The sequence below is a fragment of the Carex rostrata genome, chromosome 34 (genome assembly GCF_964058835.1).
Source record: "Carex rostrata chromosome 34, lpCarRost1.2, whole genome shotgun sequence".
Classification (NCBI taxonomy): domain Eukaryota; kingdom Viridiplantae; phylum Streptophyta; class Magnoliopsida; order Poales; family Cyperaceae; genus Carex; species Carex rostrata.
Window position 1 is genome coordinate 4961132 of NC_135951.1, and position 21129 is coordinate 4982260.

Consider the following 21129-nt stretch of genomic DNA (forward strand, 5'->3'; position numbering starts at 1 on the left):
AAAAAAATATCCAGATTAGAGAACACTTTTGATTTTTTTCGAGATATAGAGAAAATGTTTTGATTTATCATGGCCTTTGGCCGTTATGGCTTTCACGGCCAAAATTAGCACTAATTACCGCACTTATTAAAATAAAAAAAATAAAAAAATTTCCTGGCCGTGATTGATAATCACGGCCAGCATATATGCCATATTAAAATGGACAAACTCAGATCTCATTCTACACTTGTTCATTCTACACGGTCAGATATTGCACTGGATTTGAATTCTGGCCGTGATTATCAATCACGGCCAGGAACTCTTTCTTTTTTTTTTTTTTTAATAAGTGCAGTAATTAGTGTTAATCCTGGCCGTGATAAGCCATAACGGCCAGAGACCATGATAAATCAAAACGTTTTCCCTATATCTCGAAAAAAATCAAAAATGTTCTCTAATCTGAATATTTTTTTAATATATTTTCTATTAATAAAAATTTCGGTACACATGTTGCGTCAGAAGAAGGCTTCGGCAGACGCTCAACATAACTGTAGGAATTCTTCTCAAGTTTGATTTTTCGCAATTAGTATATGTTTTGATCAAGGATACATGATTCTTATGCCCAATATTTGTACATATCCCTGGGACCACTTGGATTTAAAGAAAGCTTTAGTACAATGTTGGAGAAACTAAAAAGAAAGGTCTCTTTCACTGGTTGATTGTTATGACATTTAATGCCCGTTCATGCGATCAATTCAGTTAATGTCACTAAGAATAATTGCAATGAATACAAATGAGAGGTCAGTTGCTATTGTTATAATTATTGTTGTCATTTTGTCAAAATTGTCACATAATTAAGGCATAAGGTACCTTACATGCTGATTAACTGGGCTTTTAATTTGTTCTCTAATTCACTAAACCTCTCTTGGGTATTTTTGCATAAAATGCTGAAAGTTTGGAGTTTGCTTCACAAAATTTCCCTTTGTCTGAACCAAAAATGTTTATATAATTCTATTCTGGTTTTTACCTACAGGGAGGGTTTTGTGATGATTTTCTATCACATCTCATGTGTTGCTGTTGCGCTCTCGTTCAAGAATGGCGCGAGGTTGAGATTCGCAGTGCATATGGTAATTTCTTTTCACATTGAACTAATTATTTATCATTCATTCTGGAATTATTGTTCGTTTGAGATGATAATAAATTTTACAGGTGTGGAGAAAACAAAAGTAAGCCCTCCTCCCTCTCAGTACATGGAATCATAATTTCCATCTTATAGAATATTAATTCTTTGGTGTAGTTTATTGTAAAGTCAATTACCTCAATCATGTGTTTTTACTTCAGCTGGGTATATACTGTTGTTCCTTAATTATTTCTCCTTTTGTATGATATGATATCATATAATTAATTGATATGTACTGAGGTAAAGATTAGTGTCAACTACTTGTGATTCTCTTTATTTCTTGGTGTATTTTTTTTTTTTGATAACTTTTATGTATTTATTTGCTGGTTCTTTGATATTATTTTACTTGGTCGCAACCATCACCTTGAGACCTTTTATTTTCCTGGTTATGATTAAATTGAATGTTCAGATGTCCATGTCTAGACCTCTTTCTTTCGTCTCTTATTTGAAAATTTGATTCCATTTTCGGAGAAGCGGTCTGGAAACATTTTAAATATTTTTTTATAAAAGTCCCAGCTTTTATGAAAATAATTAACAAAGCCTTAAAATAACATTTTGAATAAGTTAGAGGTATTTCAACGGACAACAGTCAAACAAAGCCTTAAAATATTTCGTCTCACTAGGCCTACTACCTATAATATATGGTGCTTCTTGCCCATTTTAAAATTTTGACCTTCATCTTATTTTATGCTGGTTTAAAGTATATAATACTTGAGTTATTTAATTAGATCATGATTTTAATCATTTTATTAAGCCGAAGTCTGAAGTACATATTGTTTAAATCGGTTGGATCAGTCGAATACCCATTCGCAATTTTTTTTTTTTTTTTTTTTTTTTTTTGGGGGGGGGGGGGGGGGGGGTTCTTTCATTGTTAATTTGTTCCATTCAAGGCTAACTTAATAATTACTCAAATTTGGTGACCTCGTAAGGAACGACTTACTTTGACAATTCCTTCTAAAATCAAGCCATAATTTTTTTAAAATATAATAATTATAGACATGTATCAAATTTTTCATGAAATTTTAATATCATTTGATATTCCATTAACTTTAATTAAATTTTGACCGTTAAGAATTTTATTTCCCTTGATGACGGTCAAACTTTTCATCATTTTATGTATGTAATATGTATAAACTATAAATTACATCTATAGTTGGATTATAAAAATGTAAGTTAATTTTTACAAATGTCATAATTATCAAATTAATTTATTGTAAATAAACTCTCACCTTAATGATAACAGTGAAAATATTAATTGATATGAGATTCCAAAAAAGATTCACAAAATCTGAAGTAGACTTGTTCATTTATGATTTATGTACCTCTCAGTCTGACCTAACCACACAAGACTTGATCTATAAGGAGCTAGATGGGGAATCAATAAATGCAATTTTGCTTCTTCCACAAGGCCTTTTTTTTTTTACTTTCTTGAAAGTTTCTATTTTTTGTGAAATTAATCAGTCGATTAATGTGTCAATGTAATTCAGTAAATGCAATGTTGCTTTTTCTCCATGGCGTTTTCAATTCTTAAGAAATTCCTTCATTAGTTTAATTAACTAGTCATGCCAGGAGTCAGCAATAGTTTTCTTTTATTCAAGTCAGTAGAAGGTTAGATTATAAAACGAGAGGCACGGAAAAAAAATTAAATAAAGGTCCCTTTCTAATGGGAACATAGAAGTATTGTTATAGGATATTACAGAGACCGGTTAGTACCATATTAGTGTTATTTTAGTCTATATATCACTAACACTAATACTTATTGAATTGATTTCAAACCGTTCAAACTGATCTATTTTCATTAGTTGTGCATTTACTTGCAGAATTTATAATTTTTTAAATTTATATCAAGTGAAGCGGTCAAATGTGAGAGTTTTAATATTTAAGTTAATCTTAATGTATTTATTTTTTAACATTTTTGATAGTCTGACTTAATATTTATTTTAGCCTTTCTAATGGGATATGCCCTCCTAGACAAAACTGGAAAAAAAGAAAAGAAAAAAAGGCGCAAAAAAAGAAAAGAAAAAAGAAAGCAAAAAAGAAAAAAGAAACAACAAAGAAAACGAAAAAATCCAGAAAATCGCGAGAATTTGAAGATTGAATTGCAATCATGTCAATTCCTCAAAGGCAGATGGATCGTCTTTCGGCAAAATTTGCCAGACTCGCTCGTAATCAAGGCCCAGAGGTCCATCTACGGCCATTAATGGCGGTCAAACATGGGCCTAAACTATTTTCTGAGGCTGTCAAACAACCTCCGATCCGTGTGTGGCACTCCAAATCGCAGCCTACGCGATTCGAGTCACGACGAAGTCTGATTCAACGCAAACTAGAGGAAATTCGTAGCAAATCCACCTTTTTTAGAGAATCGGCAACAAACAATAGTCCATTCATGACACAGTTGTCACAGCAGCAGCATGTTAAAGCTCCCCTGAAATCATTTAATAATCATCTCAGTCTAAACTCTCCCAAGAAAAAAGAAGAAGAAATTAACAAAATTACACACGCACAAATCTTGCTCAGATTACCCAGCAATCGCAACAAGGCCAATGAGCAAGGAGAGAGTGTAGAGAATCAACAGGATTGGAAGGATTCACAAGAAAATCAATGGGTGCATTACACCACGGTACTTATTTGGAGTCGGAGGCATTTCAATTTTGTGATACGCATCCTTCCTGAGAGAAGAAGCGCTTAGTAGAGATTTTTTTTTTTTTTTTTTATTTGCTGGGAATAGAGGAATGAATATTAAAGAGAGAAGATTGCAAATTTGCAATTGTAGTTTTCAAATGGAGTACACTTCTTAATAAATAATTACTATCCGCTCATAGTCATAGGTAGGGGTGTCAATGGGTACGGTACGGGTCGGGTGGAGACATTTTCATACCCATACCCATTAAAATTGACCTTACCCATACCCTACCCATACCCATTAAAAATTGATCTTACCCTACCCTACCCTTACCCGTTAATATTATCGGGTAACAAAACGGTAGCGGGTGAATAACGGATAATACTAGTATAATAATTAGTTTTATTATATTTTACAAATTAAACATCAAAAACTCATTCATTTTAACACATATATAATTGCATTTCTCATAAAAAATAAAATAAATGTGCAATCAATTCCAACTAAATTATTTTTTATAAAGAATAAAAATTCAAAAACACGAATATACATTTAAGTGGGTTGAAAATTGAATTGAGTATACATTTAAGTGGGTTGGAAATTGAATTGAATATATATTTGGATTTTATAATTACCCTATAGGGTAACGGGTACGAAATAGTCATTACCCATACCCTTACCCATTTATTTAACGAAAAAAAATTCTCACCCATACGGCCATACCCATACCCAATAAGCTAACGAAAAAAAAACCTTACTCATACCCGCCTTATCGAATACGATACGGGTCGGATAAACGGCTAAAAAGGTACCGTTGACACCCCTAGTCATAGGTCGCATCCCAGCGTTCTATTTTTTCTTTGACCCCGTTTGGTGTGGGCCGGATTTTGTGTGGTGTATACGGAGTTATCATCAGTGTTACTTACACTGAGAAGGAATAAGTAGAGTGTAGAACTGTCGACTATATACAAGCCTACAAGGCCTACGACCATAGTGACAAATGAATTATTCGGGTTTGGTTCGGCAATGTCAAAAATTCATGATTTAGGAATAATTCGGATATAATTCAAAAATTATTCGAAATTATTCGAATCAGAAATCTCATTCCTACAGGAGAGCAAAAATAAAAAAATAAAAATATATATATATATATATATAGGATTTGGCTAATATGCTATGGGTAGCTAAGAGGCCTCCCGTGCTACGGCTCAATATTCAACTTTTCAAAATCCTAATGGTCGATCCGAACCGTTCATCTTGTTCTCCATATTAATACGTGCTTGGAGACCAAATTTTATATTTTTTTGGAAATTTTTTACTATTTTTTTAGATTTATTGAATATCGCTGTTTTTTATGGTCCAGATTTGTCTGAAAAACAGCGATTTTCAATAAATCTAAAAAAATAATAAAAAATTTCCAAAAAATGTAAAATTTGGTCTCCAAGCACGTATTAATATGGAGAACAAGATGAACGGTTCGGATCGACCGTTAGAATTTTGAAAAGTCGAATATTGAGCCGTAGCACGGGAGGCCTCTTAGCTACCCATAGCACCGTAGCCAAGTCCATATATATATATATATATATATATATATGTTCTGAGAAAAATTTGGAAAAAAATTCGAGAATAATTTCTAAAATTCGGAAAAAAATCGCGAATTATTCAGGTTTAATTCGGTCATCCGAATAATTCGACATTCGGTTCGGCATCACAAAAAAACCGAATTATTCATGTTTAATTCGGAGTTTAATTCGCGAATTTTGTGACTACGCCTACAACCACTAAATAAGAACTGCGGCAGCATTAGTATACGCCATTAGACTCATTCATCAAGGGGCCATCCTACTATCCAAGGTACGGAGGTTACTCCCAAAACCATTGGTCAACCATGTCCAAGTAATTTAAAATTTAAGCTTATAAAGGTTTTGTAGATTTTCAAATTAATCTCCGAATTCTGATTAGACGATACCGATTTTCTCAATAATGAGGAATGTTGACAACTTTGACACGGAAACCCAAAATAATTCTCTTTTTATTTTAGGAGAAGCCCGTCGGCATGCGTCTCTCTCTCACTCTCTCCTCAATGTGAAATGTGAATCCTCTAGCCTCCTCTTTGAATTGGAGAACCAAAATGTCCAATAAGATATGCTATATTTGGTTGGCCAGATGGAAATTATCGATACTTTGCTTGATGCCTCTTTTCCCACGATTTCCTCACTGGCCATTCAATTAAATTTTCAATATTTATTTTTTTTGCTTCAATGAAGTAGGCATTAGCCTTATTATCAAAAAAAAATTGTTTTGCATGTAAATATATTACTCGTAAAGTAAATCGACTTGAACGGTATAAATTATTTGTTTGAAGTCTATTCATTATTTTTTGGAGTTAGTGTCATATGACACCAACAACGTACCAGTCAAATTTGGTATTATATTCATAACAAGATTTATATTATAAATAGCTGAGTTTTTATTTTTATTTTTATTTTTATTTTTATATCCATTTTGAAGCCTGTTGTCAATATGGTTTAAATGTAAGTCTTGGTACGTAGAATTAAATTATAAAAATAGAATTAAATTATAAAAATAGATTATTACATTAGTATTGGATTTGGTTACATTATTTTCATTTTGGGATGCATAATCTGTTCTTGATTTTATTTTTTCATAAGAATTTTACAAGATATATAATCCACATAACTCTTTGACTTGTATATGTCATTATGTTGTCGTTGATTTAATGTTAATATTATTTATGAAGATTAAGGAAACATGTGATTTCATACAGTAATCATATTGCACATATGAAACCACAAAAAAAAATCACATTTCTCATTTCCTGAGAAAATCAACGCCGGCCAATCAAATGCACAAATTTTTAGGGGTGTTAAATTAAAGCAATTTTTTTTTTTTGTCATTCAATTAAAGCAAGATTTTGATTATGAAGATATGAGAGATATTTTTTTTGTCGTTTTATGCCCATTTGCCCTTTTACACTTTCTTTCTTACGGAAATAAATCTGCTGTTATTAAGATGCATTATCTATTTTTAGTTTAGATGTTCTCTAATTTGTTTTCCCCAAAAGAATGTTAAAAGATGATTCACATAACTTTTTGCCTTAATATAGTGTCCTTGATTAAAACTAATATATTATTTCTGATGATGCATTGTCTATTCTTAATCATACTGTGCCACAAAACAAAATTGCATTTCTGATTTCCTGAGAATTAATCTATCAAATGCACTAATTCTTTCATTTCTCAAGGGCGGTGTATGCATAACTGTTTCAAACAAATATAGATGATATTTTTTTATAGAAAAAAATATAAGATATTTAATAAAGATAAAGTTAGTATAATGTAATAATTAGAATCATAATATAGCATTTTAAAATCTGAAAATATCACTTCCTAACTTAACTACAATGATACAAAAGGTATTTCAATTTTGTGATACGCTTCCTTCCTGAGAGAAGAAGCGCTTAGTAGAGATTTTTTTTTTTTTTTTTTATTTGCTGGGAATAGAGGAATGAATATTAAAGAGAGAAGATTGCAAATTTGCAATTGTAGTTTTCAAATGGAGTACACTTCTTAATAAATAATTACTATCCGCTCATAGTCATAGGTAGGGGTGTCAATGGGTACGGTACGGGTCGGGTGGAGACATTTTCATACCCATACCCATTAAAATTGACCTTACCCATACCCTACCCATACCCATTAAAAATTGATCTTACCCTACCCTACCCTTACCCGTTAATATTATCGGGTAACAAAACGGTAGCGGGTGAATAACGGATAATACTAGTATAATAATTAGTTTTATTATATTTTACAAATTAAACATCAAAAACTCATTCATTTTAACACATATATAATTGCATTTCTCATAAAAAATAAAATAAATGTGCAATCAATTCCAACTAAATTATTTTTTATAAAGAATAAAAATTCAAAAACACGAATATACATTTAAGTGGGTTGAAAATTGAATTGAGTATACATTTAAGTGGGTTGGAAATTGAATTGAATATATATTTGGATTTTATAATTACCCTATAGGGTAACGGGTACGAAATAGTCATTACCCATACCCTTACCCATTTATTTAACGAAAAAAAATTCTCACCCATACGGCCATACCCATACCCAATAAGCTAACGAAAAAAAAACCTTACTCATACCCGCCTTATCGAATACGATACGGGTCGGATAAACGGCTAAAAAGGTACCGTTGACACCCCTAGTCATAGGTCGCATCCCAGCGTTCTATTTTTTCTTTGACCCCGTTTGGTGTGGGCCGGATTTTGTGTGGTGTATACGGAGTTATCATCAGTGTTACTTACACTGAGAAGGAATAAGTAGAGTGTAGAACTGTCGACTATATACAAGCCTACAAGGCCTACGACCATAGTGACAAATGAATTATTCGGGTTTGGTTCGGCAATGTCAAAAATTCATGATTTAGGAATAATTCGGATATAATTCAAAAATTATTCGAAATTATTCGAATCAGAAATCTCATTCCTACAAGAGAGCAAAAATAAAAAAAAATAAATATATATATATATATATATAGGATTTGGCTAAGGGGAGTGCTATACTGAGGGCAACAATTCAAGTTTTGAGAGCTTTGTTTCTAAATGTCAAATTTACCCTTGCTCTCTTAACGGATGGCTTAATGAATCGCTGAATCAAAATCCAAATTAAACCCGCTTTCCTTACTTTCTCAGTTTCTCGTCTCTCTTGTCTTCGTCCATTTCTCTCCCACTCGCTACAGAACCAATGAAGAAGGTCGAAGGCATCCATACCACCGCCGTTGTCGAACTCGCCGGTTGCGCTCTCTTCATGCTTCCCGTTTTGATCCATACTTCTCTAACCGCAGCCACCGCCGCAATAGCATCTGTACCGACGACCACCCTTACGCCCTCTTCTGTTGCTCTGTACGAATTAATTTGAGTTTTCCAATATTGTTGGTCTAAGCTCTATGACATTATGCCGATTTCAATTAGAATCTTGGTACGTACTGACTTTGATTTTTTAATCTTTTTCTTTACAAATTTTTGTCTAATTTTATATTATTTCAGATGTGCTATATTTTGATATTCTTCTTCAATTATCAATTTTTCTGCGTGAAAACTCGTAGTAAGCTTGTGTAGAAGGATCAAAGAAAGTGTTCCTTCCCTGATGAATTTAGTGTCAAGTGATGGGCCTACTGGTAACCTCGGGGCAGTGAATCATCCTTCTGTAGTGAGTGGTCTCTAAATAATAGTTTTAGAACTATACACTTTAAGTATCTCATTACCTTAAAGCATACCTATTCATTTATACTAGATTATAAATGAATTGTATTTACATTTTTGTTTTGTTTTCTTTCCCTTTTTTTTATACAGGAACATAATTAGTGTCAAAGGAAAATCTAGGATGGAACATTGACTCGGCAGTGTAATAATGATAAATTGAGGAACGCGGTGGACCGGGAAAACCTCTGTATCCATTTAAAAATAATAAAGTTATTTAGACTTCCATTAGTTTTAATTTTTACTTGTTCACCTTTGCAGGCTAAAGCAATAGCAATGAAAGAGGCTCTGTTGGAAATTCAAATGTTGTGTGTGTGGGGGGAAGGGGGGGTGTGGCTATGTGTAATTTTCTCTCTGACTGCTCCCAATTGGTAGAGGTTGCAACTGCTGCACAACCACCCCTGGATATTGATTGGAGAGTGCATAGCGAATGTTTTGAGATCTGGAAGCATTTTAGATTAAATCAAGGTCTAACCTGCAATTGTAAAGGTTTTATTTTTCCAGTCTTTAGGACCTGATTGGTTTGTAGTACCAGTAGCTATGTGGAGATGCTGTAACGTATCTATTATGAATTTGATGATGTAAGGTTACTTGATGTAATTGCCCAAGGGCTTTGAAATAAAAAAAAAAGTTCTAATTTTTACTTATGAATTATATAATTTGGTTGTTTAGTAGTGGCATGTTTATCTTGTTTGAAAAAAAATTCTTTTTAATCAATGAAATTATTATAGTTTATACATGGGTATATGATAGAGCACAAAGCTGGAGCACAAGACAACAAAACACAAACCCATAGCACTGGCACATCAGTGCTATGATAGCACAGCGTCAGAAAATGAGAGCACTGGCACATCAGTTCTAGTTGCTTACATTAGAATTCTATCAAATCTGAAACTAGCAAATAACAAAATAGGCTTGTACCAGCATGCAAACAACCTACTCTAAACTGAAACCAATTAAAACCAACAATATTTCAAAAGTGACAACATTAGTTACAAATTAAAGCCAAGTGACAAAATCCATGATCTGCAAACTAAAATAAAACATATTCATATAAAAAATTAAAACCAACAAAATTCAACTATTACATATTCATATCAAGTCCTTTTGCTCGAACCGCATTGACGGGATGCTTCAACAAACTCAAAACCAGAAGGATCTCGTCGCGTAGAACTTACTGCCTTTCTCTTATTATTTGACTTTGGTGGACGGCCTTTAGGAGGTCGAGTAATAGGTTCGAATAGAACATCATACTGATTTATGAGTTCTTTTATCCTTTCACGAGCAATTTCCTTTTTAGAAGCCGGCCATTCTTGATACTTAGTGCGAAGTTCTTCGAGCATGACACTAAAGCCATCATCGTTGTCATCATTGTGTGTAGTCGCATAATCACTCAAGGTCCTTCCAACAATCTGCCATTGTGAGTGTATCGAGTCAAGAATTAGCGGTTCATTTCTCCAATTACCCATTTTGTGAGCACACGGAAGACCCATAGTTTTTGTAAATTGCCCACTGCAAACCGCACTCAAAGTACCAAACTTTGCTTTCATGTATTGCTTCTGTAGCTCTTTTAGAGCATAAAGAGACACATTGTAAACAACATTTTTAAAAAATGAAGTATTGCAAGTGTGAAGAAGATTAATCTTTTCACTTGAAAGCTGTCCCTACAAGAAAATTTAAGACAACAACAAATTAAACTAAGTGATTCTAAAGTTACATAAATAAAAATTTGAGATTAGAACCAAAGATATGTGCTTATAGTACCTTAATTTCATTAAATTCATGTTCAATTACGAGACATATTTTGCTCCGCACTTCATAAAGATCGCCAGTTGAAACTTGTAAATACATCTTAAGTTTGGCATGTGCTGATTCTGCTCGTGAAGATGCACGGTTGCCGAAGTGCAAGTATTCATCAGTCCATGCACTGACAAACTTCTCTTTCAATGGTAGCCACACATCTACAATATACGCCAATGCTTTCTTTTTCTCCACGTAGGTTGATTCAAATTCTTTCCATTGTTCATTATATTCAAGCTCAGTAGAAGAATACACTATCTTTTTCCAAGAACTCAGAAAACCTACCCAAGTCTCTTCAGTTTCAAAATATTTTTTACACTTCGTTAGTATGTTTTTCTCTATATGCCACACACAGAGTAAATGTTTGCACTCTGGAAAAACAATTTTAATTGCATTTATTAATGCAAACTCTCTGTCAGTTATGATAACACAAGGTTGTTTCTCACCCATAATGCTACTAAACCTTTTTAATGCCCATATGTAATCCTCCTCCCTCTCTCCTTTCAGAAAAGCAAACCCCGAATAAAAAGAAGTGTTGAAACTTGAAATTCCTATAATATCCAGTAATGGCATTTTGTACATATTGGTTTTGTAGGTACAATCCATAATAAAGATATTAGGAAAGTTTTGGGTTAACTTCACCGACATTGGATGAGCAAAAAATAGATGAGTGAGATGGTCTTCTTCACTTAAAATGTCGTATGTGAAACCACCTTGGGAAAGTTCTTCCAAGAGAGCTTGAATGACTGAACGACCCGCAAGATTATCTTTGCGAATTTTTGCTTTTGCATTGTAAATGGTTTTTGAGATTGCAGAAAGCTTGGGGTTAGATTGACTCATATGTTCAACACTTCTTATTTCTTCTTGCGATAGCCTACGACATATCGGATGTCCGGTTACATCAATCGAAGCTTCATGATTGTGTAAGTAGTTCTTTATTTCAATCATCCATAACCCATTATCTTGTCGTTTTCCCTTAATCTTAAATTGACAATCCGTTAAACGACTTGTGGTTGTTCTTTTTCTTTGTTCTATCGAAATATTACGTTGGTCTCGATAACAACCACCTCTGTCACATCACAAAATCACATACTTATCTTTTCTCGAGCTACGAATTGATAAACCATAACCTTTTTGTGAGAAAAAAGCACGTGTTCCCTTGATCAAGTCATCAGATGTCTCGAAGCTTAACATGGTTAACTCGAGCTTTTCATTCTCCATGCCATCATTATTGATCGGCTCGTTAAAATTCATCTGTCAACAGAGTACAAAGTGTTTTAGAATTATAAATAAATTGTTGCACAAGATCCAACATATTGGTCAGTTTTTAGAAGTTGTATCAATTGTGCTAATATATATCCATACTAGACCTTACAGTAGTGCTAATTAATTCTAGAATGGCATCTTAATTTAATCAATTTAATCCCTAGTAAGGTTATTACCAGTACTGTTATTAAATAACAGAAATTGTTATGCTTATTACCAATACTGTTAGTGAATTCTTGTTAATTAAGAATGAACTACAAGTGCATAGCTAGAATTGCCTAAGGCCAAATTTTTCCTTTTCATAACTGGATTATGTTGAATTAAAAAAAAATACAATAATATAGATTACCTTTTAACTTTTGCTTGAGAATTCGTGAGTAATAACGAAGCTTGTTTTTAATCAGCTTCTCTTGCTCGAAGTACAAGGCTTTAAGCTTGCTTGTGTCTAGAATTTCAGCGTATGTCACACAATTTGATGTCATACTAAGTATTCCGTCAATTGATTCTACAGTCTGATTTATTTCCATTCTTGGGTACAAAACTATTTCAAATTATAAGAAATTGGAGGAGAAAAAGATATAAGAATCGAACAGAATTTTTGAAACGATTTTCCACTGGCTCCCTATTGGATTCTCTGAGTTAGTATGAAGGAAAGAAATTGGGTATTATTTATCAGGTGAGAGAGAGAGAGAGAGAGAGAGAGAGAGGAGAAGGAAAGAAATATAACGGAAAGGAACATTCTTTATTATCGGGTGAGAGAGAAAGTGTATCTGTAGCGAGTGGGAGAGAAATGGACAAACACAAGAGAGACGAGAAACTGAGAAAGTAAGGAAAGCGGGTTTAATTGGATTTTGATTCAGCGATTCCTTAAGCCATCCGTTAAGAGAGCAAGGGTAAATTTGACATTTAAAAACAAATTATTCTCTCAGCTCTCAAAACTTGAATTGTTGCCCTCAGTATAGCACTCCCCTTTGGCTAATATGCTATGGGTAGCTAAGAGGCCTCCCGTGCTACGGCTCAATATTCAACTTTTCAAAATCCTAATGGTCGATCCGAACCGTTCATCTTGTTCTCCATATTAATACGTGCTTGGAGACCAAATTTTATATTTTTTGGAAATTTTTTACTATTTTTTTAGATTTATTGAATATCGCTGTTTTTTATGGTCCAGATTTGTCTGAAAAACAGCGATTTTCAATAAATCTAAAAAAATAATAAAAAATTTCCAAAAAATGTAAAATTTGGTCTCAAAGCACGTATTAATATGGAGAACAAGATGAACGGTTCGGATCGACCGTTAGAATTTTGAAAAGTCGAATATTGAGCCGTAGCACGGGAGGCCTCTTAGCTACCCATAGCACCGTAGCCAAGTCCATATATATATATATATATATGTGTTCTGAGAAAAATTTGGAAAAAAATTCGAGAATAATTTCTAAAATTCGGAAAAAAATCGCGAATTATTCAGGTTTAATTCGGTCATCCGAATAATTCGACATTCGGTTCGGCATCACAAAAAAACCGAATTATTCATGTTTAATTCGGAGTTTAATTCGCGAATTTTGTGACTACGCCTACAACCACTAAATAAGAACTGCGGCAGCATTAGTATACGCCATTAGACTCATTCATCAAGGGGCCATCCTACTATCCAAGGTACGGAGGTTACTCCCAAAACCATTGGTCAACCATGTCCAAGTAATTTAAAATTTAAGCTTATAAAGGTTTTGTAGATTTTCAAATTAATCTCCGAATTCTGATTAGACGATACCGATTTTCTCAATAATGAGGAATGTTGACAACTTTGACACGGAAACCCAAAATAATTCTCTTTTTATTTTAGGAGAAGCCCGTCGGCATGCGTCTCTCTCTCACTCTCTCCTCAATGTGAAATGTGAATCCTCTAGCCTCCTCTTTGAATTGGAGAACCAAAATGTCCAATAAGATATGCTATATTTGGTTGGCCAGATGGAAATTATCGATACTTTGCTTGATGCCTCTTTTCCCACGATTTCCTCACTGGCCATTCAATTAAATTTTCAATATTTATTTTTTTTGCTTCAATGAAGTAGGCATTAGCCTTATTATCAAAAAAAAATTGTTTTGCATGTAAATATATTACTCGTAAAGTAAATCGACTTGAACGGTATAAATTATTTGTTTGAAGTCTATTCATTATTTTTTGGAGTTAGTGTCATATGACACCAACAACGTACCAGTCAAATTTGGTATTATATTCATAACAAGATTTATATTATAAATAGCTGAGTTTTTATTTTTATTTTTATTTTTATTTTTATATCCATTTTGAAGCCTGTTGTCAATATGGTTTAAATGTAAGTCTTGGTACGTAGAATTAAATTATAAAAATAGAATTAAATTATAAAAATAGATTATTACATTAGTATTGGATTTGGTTACATTATTTTCATTTTGGGATGCATAATCTGTTCTTGATTTTATTTTTTCATAAGAATTTTACAAGATATATAATCCACATAACTCTTTGACTTGTATATGTCATTATGTTGTCGTTGATTTAATGTTAATATTATTTATGAAGATTAAGGAAACATGTGATTTCATACAGTAATCATATTGCACATATGAAACCACAAAAAAAAATCACATTTCTCATTTCCTGAGAAAATCAACGCCGGCCAATCAAATGCACAAATTTTTAGGGGTGTTAAATTAAAGCAATTTTTTTTTTTTGTCATTCAATTAAAGCAAGATTTTGATTATGAAGATATGAGAGATATTTTTTTTGTCGTTTTATGCCCATTTGCCCTTTTACACTTTCTTTCTTACGGAAATAAATCTGCTGTTATTAAGATGCATTATCTATTTTTAGTTTAGATGTTCTCTAATTTGTTTTCCCCAAAAGAATGTTAAAAGATGATTCACATAACTTTTTGCCTTAATATAGTGTCCTTGATTAAAACTAATATATTATTTCTGATGATGCATTGTCTATTCTTAATCATACTGTGCCACAAAACAAAATTGCATTTCTGATTTCCTGAGAATTAATCTATCAAATGCACTAATTCTTTCATTTCTCAAGGGCGGTGTATGCATAACTGTTTCAAACAAATATAGATGATATTTTTTTATAGAAAAAAATATAAGATATTTAATAAAGATAAAGTTAGTATAATGTAATAATTAGAATCATAATATAGCATTTTAAAATCTGAAAATATCACTTCCTAACTTAACTACAATGATACAAAAGGTATTTCAATTTTGTGATACGCTTCCTTCCTGAGAGAAGAAGCGCTTAGTAGAGATTTTTTTTTTTTTTTTTTATTTGCTGGGAATAGAGGAATGAATATTAAAGAGAGAAGATTGCAAATTTGCAATTGTAGTTTTCAAATGGAGTACACTTCTTAATAAATAATTACTATCCGCTCATAGTCATAGGTAGGGGTGTCAATGGGTACGGTACGGGTCGGGTGGAGACATTTTCATACCCATACCCATTAAAATTGACCTTACCCATACCCTACCCATACCCATTAAAAATTGATCTTACCCTACCCTACCCTTACCCGTTAATATTATCGGGTAACAAAACGGTAGCGGGTGAATAACGGATAATACTAGTATAATAATTAGTTTTATTATATTTTACAAATTAAACATCAAAAACTCATTCATTTTAACACATATATAATTGCATTTCTCATAAAAAATAAAATAAATGTGCAATCAATTCCAACTAAATTATTTTTTATAAAGAATAAAAATTCAAAAACACGAATATACATTTAAGTGGGTTGAAAATTGAATTGAGTATACATTTAAGTGGGTTGGAAATTGAATTGAATATATATTTGGATTTTATAATTACCCTATAGGGTAACGGGTACGAAATAGTCATTACCCATACCCTTACCCATTTATTTAACGAAAAAAAATTCTCACCCATACGGCCATACCCATACCCAATAAGCTAACGAAAAAAAACCTTACTCATACCCGCCTTATCGAATACGATACGGGTCGGGTAAACGGCTAAAAAGGTACCCTTGACACCCCTAGTCATAGGTCGCATCCCAGCGTTCTATTTTTTCTTTGACCCCGTTTGGTGTGGGCTGGATTTTGTGTGGTGTATACGGAGTTATCATCAGTGTTACTTACACTGAGAAGGAATAAGTAGAGTGTAGAACTGTCGACTATATACAAGCCTACAAGGCCTACGACCATAGTGACAAATGAATTATTCGGGTTTGGTTCGGCAATGTCAAAAATTCATGATTTAGGAATAATTCGGATATAATTCAAAAATTATTCGAAATTATTCGAATCAGAAATCTCATTCCTACAGGAGAGCAAAAATAAAAAAAAATAAAAAAAAAATATATATATAGGATTTGGCTAATATGCTATGGGTAGCTAAGAGGCCTCCCGTGCTACGGCTCAATATTCAACTTTTCAAAATCCTAATGGTCGATCCGAACCGTTCATCTTGTTCTCCATATTAATACGTGCTTGGAGACCAAATTTTACAGTTTTTGGAAATTTTTTACTATTTTTTTAGATTTATTGAATATCGCTGTTTTTTATGGTCCAGATTTGTCTGAAAAACAGCGATTTTCAATAAATCTAAAAAAATAATAAAAAATTTCCAAAAAATGTAAAATTTGGTCTCCAAGCACGTATTAATATGGAGAACAAGATGAACGGTTCGGATCGACCGTTAGAATTTTGAAAAGTCGAATATTGAGCCGTAGCACGGGAGGCCTCTTAGCTACCCATAGCACCGTAGCCAAGTCCATATATATATATATATATATATATATATGTTCTGAGAAAAATTTGGAAAAAAATTCGAGAATAATTTCTAAAATTCGGAAAAAAATCGCGAATTATTCAGGTTTAATTCGGTCATCCGAATAATTCGACATTCGGTTCGGCATCACAAAAAAACCGAATTATTCATGTTTAATTCGGAGTTTAATTCGCGAATTTTGTGACTACGCCTACAACCACTAAATAAGAACTGCGGCAGCATTAGTATACGCCATTAGACTCATTCATCAAGGGGCCATCCTACTATCCAAGGTACGGAGGTTACTCCCAAAACCATTGGTCAACCATGTCCAAGTAATTTAAAATTTAAGCTTATAAAGGTTTTGTAGATTTTCAAATTAATCTCCGAATTCTGATTAGACGATACCGATTTTCTCAATAATGAGGAATGTTGACAACTTTGACACGGAAACCCAAAATAATTCTCTTTTTATTTTAGGAGAAGCCCGTCGGCATGCGTCTCTCTCTCACTCTCTCCTCAATGTGAAATGTGAATCCTCTAGCCTCCTCTTTGAATTGGAGAACCAAAATGTCCAATAAGATATGCTATATTTGGTTGGCCAGATGGAAATTATCGATACTTTGCTTGATGCCTCTTTTCCCACGATTTCCTCACTGGCCATTCAATTAAATTTTCAATATTTATTTTTTTTGCTTCAATGAAGTAGGCATTAGCCTTATTATCAAAAAAAAATTGTTTTGCATGTAAATATATTACTCGTAAAGTAAATCGACTTGAACGGTATAAATTATTTGTTTGAAGTCTATTCATTATTTTTTGGAGTTAGTGTCATATGACACCAACAACGTACCAGTCAAATTTGGTATTATATTCATAACAAGATTTATATTATAAATAGCTGAGTTTTTATTTTTATTTTTATTTTTATTTTTATATCCATTTTGAAGCCTGTTGTCAATATGGTTTAAATGTAAGTCTTGGTACGTAGAATTAAATTATAAAAATAGAATTAAATTATAAAAATAGATTATTACATTAGTATTGGATTTGGTTACATTATTTTCATTTTGGGATGCATAATCTGTTCTTGATTTTATTTTTTCATAAGAATTTTACAAGATATATAATCCACATAACTCTTTGACTTGTATATGTCATTATGTTGTCGTTGATTTAATGTTAATATTATTTATGAAGATTAAGGAAACATGTGATTTCATACAGTAATCATATTGCACATATGAAACCACAAAAAAAAATCACATTTCTCATTTCCTGAGAAAATCAACGCCGGCCAATCAAATGCACAAATTTTTAGGGGTGTTAAATTAAAGCAATTTTTTTTTTTTGTCATTCAATTAAAGCAAGATTTTGATTATGAAGATATGAGAGATATTTTTTTTGTCGTTTTATGCCCATTTGCCCTTTTACACTTTCTTTCTTACGGAAATAAATCTGCTGTTATTAAGATGCATTATCTATTTTTAGTTTAGATGTTCTCTAATTTGTTTTCCCCAAAAGAATGTTAAAAGATGATTCACATAACTTTTTGCCTTAATATAGTGTCCTTGATTAAAACTAATATATTATTTCTGATGATGCATTGTCTATTCTTAATCATACTGTGCCACAAAACAAAATTGCATTTCTGATTTCCTGAGAATTAATCTATCAAATGCACTAATTCTTTCATTTCTCAAGGGCGGTGTATGCATAACTGTTTCAAACAAATATAGATGATATTTTTTTATAGAAAAAAATATAAGATATTTAATAAAGATAAAGTTAGTATAATGTAATAATTAGAATCATAATATAGCATTTTAAAATCTGAAAATATCACTTCCTAACTTAACTACAATGATACAAAAGGTATTTTATAATGGAAGAATCGGTATTTAGAGTAAAGAAATCTTTTCTAAAATTAGATGCTCAAAATAACATGGCTCCTATTTTTTTCCTTGCTTTATTTTATGAGTACTGTGTAAGCATATATGCTTCAATGAAAAATAGAAAATAATAGACTTCTCTGCACTGAATAACATTTTAAAACCTGACAATAGCAATTTCCTAACTAAATTAAAAACTATATATTTTTTAACGAAAACTAGAACTTTTGTTCAGGAAATAAATAAAGCTGAATATTAAAAATTAAACACTCAAAAATAGCACTCGTTCATTTTTACACACATCATACGGGCCCTCCTTGTGAGGTACTCTCACTGACAATGGGGCCCGTTCTCCTTCCGAACCGAGAGTCCGTATCCACTGAGATATCTCAAATTTTTGCGTGACCGACGTGTCCGGTGCCTATTCGGGGGTGATGTAAGGGTCAATATTATGAGTGCTTTGAGATTCGTGCAGAACATATTTGAACGGTTGGGAGTTTCCATAAAGTCACGCAAAGTTTGAGATATCTCAGAGTATACGAATTCCCGAAGCGACGCGCCTCCTTTCCTTCTTTCAGACCGAAGTACCATATATACCCTCCACCAGTGTCGAAAGAGGATACGAATATCTCTCCCCGAGTCGAAAGAGGTATTCTAACCTAGGGTTTCAACCGAAATACCAAATTCCTCTTTCTTCCAATTTTTTAATACTTTTCCTTCTCCGACGAATCTATGGCGGACAACGGTGGCAAGAAGATTACTCTGAAGAGTTCCGATGGAGAGGAGTTCGAGGTGCCCGAGGTGGTGGCGATGGAGTCTCAGACGATCCGCCATGTGATAGAAGACGTCTGTGCGAAGAACTCTATCCCGCTTCTGAACGTGAACTCCAAGATTCTCTCCAAGGTGATCGAGTACTGTAAGAAGCACGTCGCCGCGGCGGAGGCAGCGGCGTCTAAGGCTTCGACGGAGGAGGGTACCGCCGCCGCTGCGTCTGTGACCAAGCCAAGCGATGAGGATCTGAAGACCTGGGACGCGGAGTTTGTGAAGGTGGATAAGGGCACGTTATTTAATCTCATATTGGTATAGTTTTTTTTTCATCTACGTCTATCTTTTTCTTTTTTACTGTTTTTAAGTGTATAAGCTTAGTTTTTAGTAGTAGAAAAACTTAGATAATGTATAATGGAAATCTAGTGCTCTCTGAAAATTGAAAAAAAATATTGGTTTACAACGTTTTCTTGTTTAGAAGGTTGTTTTATTAAGGGAGGAACCATCATATTTTGTCCTTTCCATCATATTTCAGTTAAAGTAAAGAACGTTTTCTTGTGTTTAGAAGGTTATTTGATCTCATAATGATATTTGGCCTGTTCTTTTTTTTTTAAAGTAAAGAACAGGTTCAGGCAAAGTAGTGGTTAACAGCATAATCATAGCATTATGTGTGTAAACTGTAATATGATTTACAATTTGTAGATTGTTTCTACCGTGTCTTCCTATTTGTATTGTTGATTTGGTATAAGTTTAGTTCACATATTTACATATCGACAAGGTAAGTGCATTAGTTCCTTGTGTTTCACTTAATTATGAACTTAAGCAGGCAATACAAATTACCTTAAATTGAAGCATATTTGAAGTAATTTTAGAAAAGTTTTGTCATAGATTGTACAATAAGATGCTGTATACAATATCTTGTAATGCACTGTCTGTTTAAGTTGACACCCTTGTTTTCATTTCTCTAATGTGAATCACTTGATAAATAGATTTCATTTATGAGAACTGTGGAGCATGGATTTCAGGTGATTATATATAGAAGCCTAATACTTTTCTGTAATTGTATTTCGTAGGCTGCTAACTACCTGCACATCCCGGGGCTGTTGGATCTGACATGTCAGGCTGCGGCAGACATGATAAAGGGGAAGTCAGCAAAGGAGATACGGAAGTTTTTTAACCTCAAAAATTGCATTTCTCCTGAGGAGGAAGAGGAGATTCGCCGTGAAAACCAGTGGGCTTTCGAGGAAGAGAAACGCACTAGAGCTTTTGATGCATATGCATGAATTTGTTTGATTTGGTATGCATGAATTTATTCTGCGAATATATTTGTATGAATTTAGGATTTTGATATATTTGTATGTATGAATTTAGTTGTAAACTTAATTTATAGTAGTTGATTTGCTTAATTACAATTGAATTAAGAGCATTTCTCAGTAATTAGTCATATAAATATTATTTTGTTTTAGTCATAATTGATAAGACGTGTTATGAAAATTTAAGATATAGCAGGAAAGAAAATATACAAATTTATAAATTTGCCAAGCTAATAAC

The 21129-nt window shown here is 32.8% G+C and overlaps 2 protein-coding genes and 1 long non-coding RNA gene across 3 annotated transcripts; 2 read left to right on the top strand and 1 right to left on the bottom strand.

Annotated features, from left to right (window-relative positions):
* Positions 1-478: 478 nt before the first annotated feature.
* On the top strand, positions 479-1570 carry LOC144549211 (uncharacterized). Its single transcript, XR_013509625.1, has 3 exons — positions 479-526; positions 1010-1103; positions 1186-1570. It is a non-coding gene; the product is annotated as an uncharacterized LOC144549211 (long non-coding RNA).
* An 8542-nt stretch (positions 1571-10112) lies between these two features.
* LOC144549195 (PKS-NRPS hybrid synthetase cheA-like) lies at positions 10113-12134 on the bottom strand. Its single transcript, XM_078297930.1, has 2 exons — positions 10843-12134; positions 10113-10742 (listed from the first exon to the last, which is right to left on the bottom strand). Exons 1-2 carry the CDS (start codon positions 11824-11826, stop codon positions 10176-10178), a joined length of 1551 nt encoding a protein of 516 aa, XP_078154056.1. The 5' UTR covers positions 11827-12134; the 3' UTR covers positions 10113-10175.
* A 7291-nt stretch (positions 12135-19425) lies between these two features.
* On the top strand, positions 19426-20990 carry LOC144549196 (SKP1-like protein 1). Its single transcript, XM_078297931.1, has 2 exons — positions 19426-19893; positions 20652-20990. The coding sequence occupies exons 1-2, from the start codon at positions 19546-19548 to the stop codon at positions 20859-20861; spliced, it is 558 nt and encodes a 185-aa protein (XP_078154057.1). The 5' UTR covers positions 19426-19545; the 3' UTR covers positions 20862-20990.
* The last annotated feature ends 139 nt before the right edge of the window (positions 20991-21129 follow it).